This window comes from Blennius ocellaris (genome assembly GCF_963422515.1).
Source record: "Blennius ocellaris genome assembly, chromosome: 4".
Lineage (NCBI taxonomy): Eukaryota > Metazoa > Chordata > Actinopteri > Blenniiformes > Blenniidae > Blennius > Blennius ocellaris.
Window position 1 is genome coordinate 14,441,881 of NC_137653.1, and position 7,051 is coordinate 14,448,931.

The 7,051-nt window shown below is 40.2% G+C and overlaps 1 protein-coding gene across 1 annotated transcript; it reads right to left on the minus strand.

Moving 5' to 3' along the window:
- Positions 1-208: 208 nt before the first annotated feature.
- LOC308129562 (sorting nexin-6) lies at positions 209-5,849 on the minus strand. Its single transcript, XM_080495532.1, has 14 exons — positions 5,723-5,849; positions 5,428-5,538; positions 5,196-5,303; positions 4,376-4,436; positions 4,150-4,274; positions 2,976-3,059; positions 2,822-2,896; positions 2,684-2,714; positions 2,502-2,589; positions 2,373-2,412; positions 2,210-2,296; positions 1,080-1,169; positions 798-863; positions 209-696 (listed from the first exon to the last, which is right to left on the minus strand). The coding sequence occupies exons 1-14, from the start codon at positions 5,726-5,728 to the stop codon at positions 559-561; spliced, it is 1,110 nt and encodes a 369-aa protein (XP_080351658.1). The 5' UTR covers positions 5,729-5,849; the 3' UTR covers positions 209-558.
- Positions 5,850-7,051: the final 1,202 nt, after the last annotated feature.

Sequence of the window (7,051 nt, forward strand, 5' to 3'; positions counted from 1 at the left end):
TCAGATTTCCTATAATATCACAGAAACTAAAATAGTTGTCAGTGAGGTCATCAACAAATCTTCACAGAGACAATAATTTCAATTTCAGCTGAACAAATAGCCCATTGCTGGGTGTCCTTGCTGCCATGCCCTTGCAGGAGCAGTTGAACCAACTGATTAATGATACAGGAGTAAGAAACACACACAAAGGCAAGCAGGTACTTTGGGAATCAATTCATCACACTTTATTTTGTGTGACCCCAGCTGATGTAGTGGCTAGAGAGCAGCACAATACACTCTCAGCACAAATGCAGAGGTGGAGTACAGAGTTCACACGCACACACACACACGCACACAAACAAACGATGAAATACACTGCAAAGATCTCAAAACAATAATTTCACCCAGGATTTTTATTGCAACGGGCGTACAGCTGAGGGAAGCCTGGTGTGCGCTTGTGTGATTATAATTTCCTCACATTTACTGTGAATGGAGTTGAATCTAATCAGGCTACAGCTGCAACACGATGGAGGACATGTTTGGATCCCAAACATCCAGACTGCTTCATTAAGACGGTCTCTAGGCCATCCCCCGTAAGACCTGCAGGTGCTTGTTCAACCGGTCAGCACTTTCTTTGGCAGTAAGAAGTTGCTTTTCACACCACTGAACCAGAACCTGCTGCAGCATTTGCACACGAGCCTTCTGGAAACGTTGAATCTGGTAAAGACACAATCATATCAAGATGTGAACACACAGTGAATGTAAACCCACAAACCCACAAGCGGTTATACATACTATAGAAATTGTTTTGATATTACCTCTTGTTTAGCCACTTCAGAAATGTGTCCAAACTCTGCCTCTGTTGCTTGCTTCACTTCCTCCATCTTATGAAAACGTAAAGCATGACATAATCAATACGCACTTAATTTTCATCACAACTGAATTAACAGATTATACTTGAATCTAATGAGTTCTCTCTCTCCAACATGGAGTTTGCTCTATGGGGGAAAACAGCAGTAGTGTGTTACTGACACCTGCTGGTCATAAAGGAAGACACCTCTTCATCTTGATCATGTCAAATCGTGGGTGCAGCCACTCACAGCAGTCTTCTTCACAGGTTTGGCCTTCTCTGCGTTTCTTCTTGCATTCTCGAGCTCCACCAGCTTACAGGTTCTCCTGAAGAGCATTTCCTGCCATCAACGTAATCGTCAGATCCCATGTGACGCGACAATTTCACAAAACCAAGTAAAACTAGTCTGAACGTTCAGATACACTGCCAGATTTCAACAGAAGTGCCCGATTCAGTGCAGAACAATAAATCACGGTCAGAAATGCCAAATGTATTTTCTAAGTATTCGTGACAAAGACAAAATTGTGTATTTCATGGAGTCATTGTAAAGTCACTGTAATGTGAGTTTAAAAAGAAGATTTAACAGATGCTAAATCACCCGCGTGGCCTTTATGACAGCAAAAGATTAACTTTGACCGTGATTGATGAATAATTGGCTGGAAGGAACAAAAGGCCATGTTGAAATGGACAAAATTTCATATATAAATATAACGTTTAAAAGCAAAACTGGCCTGCAGGGTAACAAAACAAAGGAATTCATTTCACACAATGGCAGATTCAGATTCATTCCATGGAGATTACACAGTTTTAGTAAGAGAATCAGAGATAACAACAGTGGCAAACTAAAAGATCTGTGATAACAGGCTACAGTGCTGCAAGTGAACAGCATGAACTGTGAGGGTGGATTTTTATAAGACATGTCCAGAAGGCTACAAAATTACATTTGAAGAACATTGCATGTGGCCCACAAACCAGTTGAAGGTGACACCAGTGGTTTAGGGAAAAGCCTTGATAAGCTGATAAGTACATCTTCAAGGAACCTGAATGTGCATGACTCAATGCACCCTTGAGGAAGAGCCAGTCAAATGTCAATACGGCCATATTTATCCATTTAACTTTACATGATGGCGAACAGTGGTGAACGTGCACTGTGAAAGCCATGGTTTTTTTTTCCCACTTAATGTATTGCCTGTTGTAAGAAACTTAATTTTCTTCAGTTCTGAAAGTTGTTTTTTTATATATATACACATATGAATATTTTTAGACCTATTACATATTTCTAATGGGTGCAGTAGTGTTGGTTGAATTATACAAACTATGTTTACGTTTTTATTCTTTATAATATAAATTGATGACAGTGATAAAAAAACAAACAAACACCTTTTCTGCCTCCTGGTAACGAGACTCCAAGTCCAGGCCCAGTCCGAGGGTGATCACGTTGTTCTCTGCAACACTCGCCATGTTTTTCTGCCCACACGCAAACACATCATTTGGCAAAGTAGTGCTGCACTGCTGAGTTTGTTTCTGTAAAGAAGCAACTTACCTTCATAGACTCAAAGACCTCTGATAATTTCACACAAACCCTGTGGAGGCAAATAAAACATGTAGCCAGCTCCTCTACATATTAAACCATTAATTCATTGTATTGTTTTTTTCCCCCCTTCTTCCTCACTTGGTGAAAGCTTGTTTGTCAGGATCCTCTCCTGATTCCACACAGAGGTGCAGAGCAGCTGAGAAGTGTCCACAGGCCACAGCTATTTCTACAAAAAAAAAAATCAAAAAATATTATTGCCTGGTGTCTGGGATTCCATACATAAATACATATGTATAAATAAAGTGGATCAGTTGTCTTACTTTGCTCAGTAAGCACCACATCTAGAAATTTCTGCAAAAAGAAAAGGAAAAGGGAGTAAGAAATCACAATGTATGAGCTTGTGACTGTGAAAGAGAAATTCCCGGAGGAAGATAAATGAACCGACAAATAGGCCTCACCTCAGCTGCAGTCTTTGTACAGCCTGTCAGGGTGAGGTTCTGAGCTCGTGCACTTTGAAAGAACTCATCCACATCCTGCAGAAACAAATATATAACATTACCACTGTGCATCTTCAAACAGAACGGTTTTGTTGTGCAAGACCGTATCGCATACCTTATGGCTTTCTTTCCTCATCTCCTCCACAGCTTGACTCAGTCGGTTGAAAATGTTTTTTCCCTTTTTGTGCCCGCCTGGAGGCTTTACACAATGGCAAAGCAAAAAACTCTTATTCTTTCATTTCATGCAACATATTTAAAAAATATTTTGACAATTATTTGAGACCTAATTGACAATTGAAAAGACTTAATTCACCACTGCAAGGGTGATTATATTGACTTTCTAACCGCGTGCAGTTCAAGACATTTGTAATCAGATGTTTTAATTTAATTTCTCTATACATATATAATATATGATATATGTAAAAACAGCTTATTTCAAAACTCTTGAGATGTCCTTTAATTCAGCTCACATGTTTTCTCCACCACTATTTGCACTTGTTTATGTAAATAGACCAAGCTGAGAGCTGAGTGATGCTCCAGTGAACACGACTAACACTACTAATCCCAACAGTACTGTCACTCCCTGAAGTAACATTAGCATGAAAAGCCATACTCTGGCAGTGAGTTTTTTTTTTCAAAAGCATGCATGTTGAATGCTGCAAAGTGCTGCTTATGGAGAGAATTATTATTTTTTACTGTATTTTGCACCAGGATGAATCGTCAAGAATGGCATTTTTTTGAAAATTCTAAAAGTTTGAGGTGTTTGGAAAAAAAGCTTTGCACCAAAACAAAAGGAATCATTTAAAATTTTCAAGGGAATTTTTTTTAATTTTTTTTTAAAGGTCATCACATTATTATTTTAGCTGTTTGTGACCTTTGGAGTAAAATAAGTTTGACATCCCTCATGTACATGATGATAAGCATGCCTCTCATACTAATACTGTATTTCTTTCACTTTAGTAATGGGAGTAATTTTCCACCTGAAAAATCAGGTTCCACAACTAATTTTAGTAATTGCATATAGTCCCTATGATGCAGCTTCAAGACCACTGATGCTGATCACTGCACCACTGCGCCACTGCACCCCTGCCGGGCTCACATACAGTATATCACTATACAAAGGCCTCATGTTCAGTCACATGAACTCTCATCTGAAAATGTGGTTGCGAAATTTTAACCGTTTACTGTCTCATAAAAAAAAAAAAGCATGACACTACAGCCTGTTGTAACATAAAAAGTTTCTGGCCTTAAGAGTGGAGCTGCTCCGATAAAGCGGTGTGTTACCGTACCTCTGAGCCGGTCAGGAAGATCTCCACAGCTTTGTTTTTGCTGAGTATGCTGTGTGCAGCGACCTGCCGGAGGAAATTCTCCAGTGCTTTACAATATGGCTTCAACTCTTCTAGACCAAGGAAGCCTGCAGGAAAACCGTCAGCATGTCAGTCACATCACATCAAACACCGCACAGAAAAGGAGACGACACAAGTGCTTATTTTATTTATTTAAAGATCTACCTACCAAGCTGTTTCATCACTTTGGCAGATGTGTTTACGGGAAATCTTGCAGGAAGTGGAGGGAACTTCAATAAGAGGTATTTCATTAGATATTTGAATGTGACCTACCGTAATTGAATTTATTTCAATTTAGTTTTTTCATCTATGTAATACAATGTAATCATTTAACAATCAAATATATCACAGAGGGGGGAAAAAAGCAACAATATTACACAGAGCAAAGGCCACAGAGCACCTATTCTGCATCAGAGTACATATATTTGATACCTTTTCAGATGTTACAAGAGGAGTGCCACACCATACACAATCCCTGTTTACAATTATTCAAGAAAGAAAGACCCTGCAAATGTGTCCTGATCTTATATTGTTTCTACCTGATACTTGACAATACTAATGGCACTGGCAAACTGGCAGCAACTGAAATGGACTTCCTGATTAAAAAGAAAAGGAGGATGTAAGAAAAGGGAAACTCGGAAGGATATTCTAAAAACCCAAATCCTTCTCCAAACGTGGACAGAACTAGTTCTGAACCATGAGAACTGAATATACTGACTTGGGATCTTTTCAGTAACAAAAGCTATGTGTGGCTGCATATTATGTCTCGTGAAGTATAAAAAAGGTTGTTCTTTAGTTAGTTTCACTTTAACCCTGGAAACACTGCTGGAGCTAAATAAAAAACCCAAACAAACAAACAAACCCAGCTGATTTCCAAAAGAGAGTTTCCAATGATTCCACACAACTTGTCTAGATTGTAATATTGACATTTTCTTGTTTTGTTTTGTTTTTTCCAATCCAGCACATACAGTATAAAATGAAGTACTGACTATGACTCCCTGAATCCCAGGTTCGTCCTGCTGGGAGAACAGGTGCTGCTGCAGCCAGTCAAAGTCATCATAGGTTCGGTGCACATGGTACTCCCCGGTCCCAGACAGCTGGAACACACAGGAACAACAGGTCGGCTCAGTGCGCCGTATTTCTAGCACTTTACTTCAGATGGATCGACAGGTCGCCACAGGATTTTCGGCATGATCTAAGATCTACAATCTGCAATCGCACCTTCTGGGATATAATCAGAAACGTAAGCGTGTCCCCATCTCGCAGAACCTCGGATATTTTGATGTCATGACAATGGACGCTCAGGATAGTTCCCACTTCCTTCTCTTCTTCCTGCACATCGGAAATGTGGCAATTGTTCTTTTTTAGTAAACAAAAATGCAAACTAAATGTAAAAATGAAAAAGAAAAGCTGCACTCAGCCCACATTGTGACCATGAATGTTTCCCTGGAGTCAAACGCCGTCACATGACACCCAGAAGTTCTCAAAACTACATTTTCTCCCCAAGCAAACTTACCATCATTGTCAAGTTTGCAGAGAAACGTGTACAGCCTCGCCTGTGTGATTTGAAGTTGGTTCAAAAGTCCTTTTAAGCTGGAAAAAGGGGCACAGAACTGCGAAGATCCTTTGTCCGTTGCCTCCGGTGCACTCACACTCCAAATGCTGAGAAGGCACAGGATATCCTCTGGGTCAAAGTGCACAATGGTCCTGAGAGGAATGGAGTGAAACACAGCCAAATATAAAGTGCTGGCGCAGAGAAATACATGAGTGAATGGCCTGTTAGTCAGTAACTGGGGATCTCTGGCACACCCACACAGGAAAGAAAAAGACTTAACGGTTTATTCAGTTATCTGGTCGTCAGCCTTTCGACCTCACAGCCACTTTCACAGCCGTTTTCGGCGTTATCTCAAATAAATGAGAGAAAAACACATAGTCAGACATCTTGATGAACACAAAGACTTTATTGGCATTACTACACATGAAATCATAACAGTCACATGGGGGAGGGGAAAAAACATGTTTATTAAAAGTACTCTCCTTCATTATCATCAAAATAAAAGGTGAACTCAACCTCGTCAAAACTGAAATGTGTGTTTTGATCGTCCACATCCTCATAAAAGCCCCAGTGGACGTGTGTCTCGTCCTCGTCATCATCAAAATCATCGAAGAAGTCTGCAGGATAGAAGTGGAAGTGTGGCTCGTGGTCATAATCCGGGTCAGCAGAAGGCCCATCGTTCAGGAAAGCTTCATGGCCCACGAGGTCGTACCGCCTCCTCGTCTCACGGTTGGAGAGCACTCTGTAGGCTGGGAGGAGCAAAGAGGGAGCGACTACTGAGATGCTTTGATGTCTGGACACTGGTGTAAAGTACTGGTGTAAAGTACGCACGGCGTTACGGTGGTTTGAGAACTAAAGCTAAAGATAAATCTGGGGTTCGGGGTGATGAAGAACTTGTCCTAACAATAAGATAATAATAGTGGAGGGCTTTTCAAGAGTGTAGCTGAGAACACTCTCACCTCGTAGCAACAAAGTTCTGGGTTCAGGGTCAGATTGACCCTCATAGTACAACAACAAGCATCTCTCAGCCTTCTGTCTGGGATTACATGGAGGAATCAAGATTTCTTGAAAATTATATTGATTTGAAAACATCTTACGGTACTAAAATAGCACAAAACTAAAATCTACATTTGAAACATGCACTTCCGTTACTTTATTTTGTCCCCATGTCAATAACTGAGCTAAAAAAAAAAAAAAAAAAAGCTTTGAAAGAGGAATTTGAATTATCAGTGACCTTGATGAGAATATGTCCACAGGGTTCTGTGGACCTGCTGTGGGTTATTATTGTGA

Coding starts and splice junctions, on each gene's coding strand:
- LOC308129562 (XM_080495532.1), bottom strand. Junction 4,275..4,375: donor CAAAGTGATGAAACAGCTTG/GTAGGTAGATCT, acceptor GTTTTCCTGCAG/GCTTCCTTGGTCTAGAAGAG. Junction 3,060..4,149: donor TCTTCCTGACCGGCTCAGAG/GTACGGTAACAC, acceptor CATTGTGTAAAG/CCTCCAGGCGGGCACAAAAA.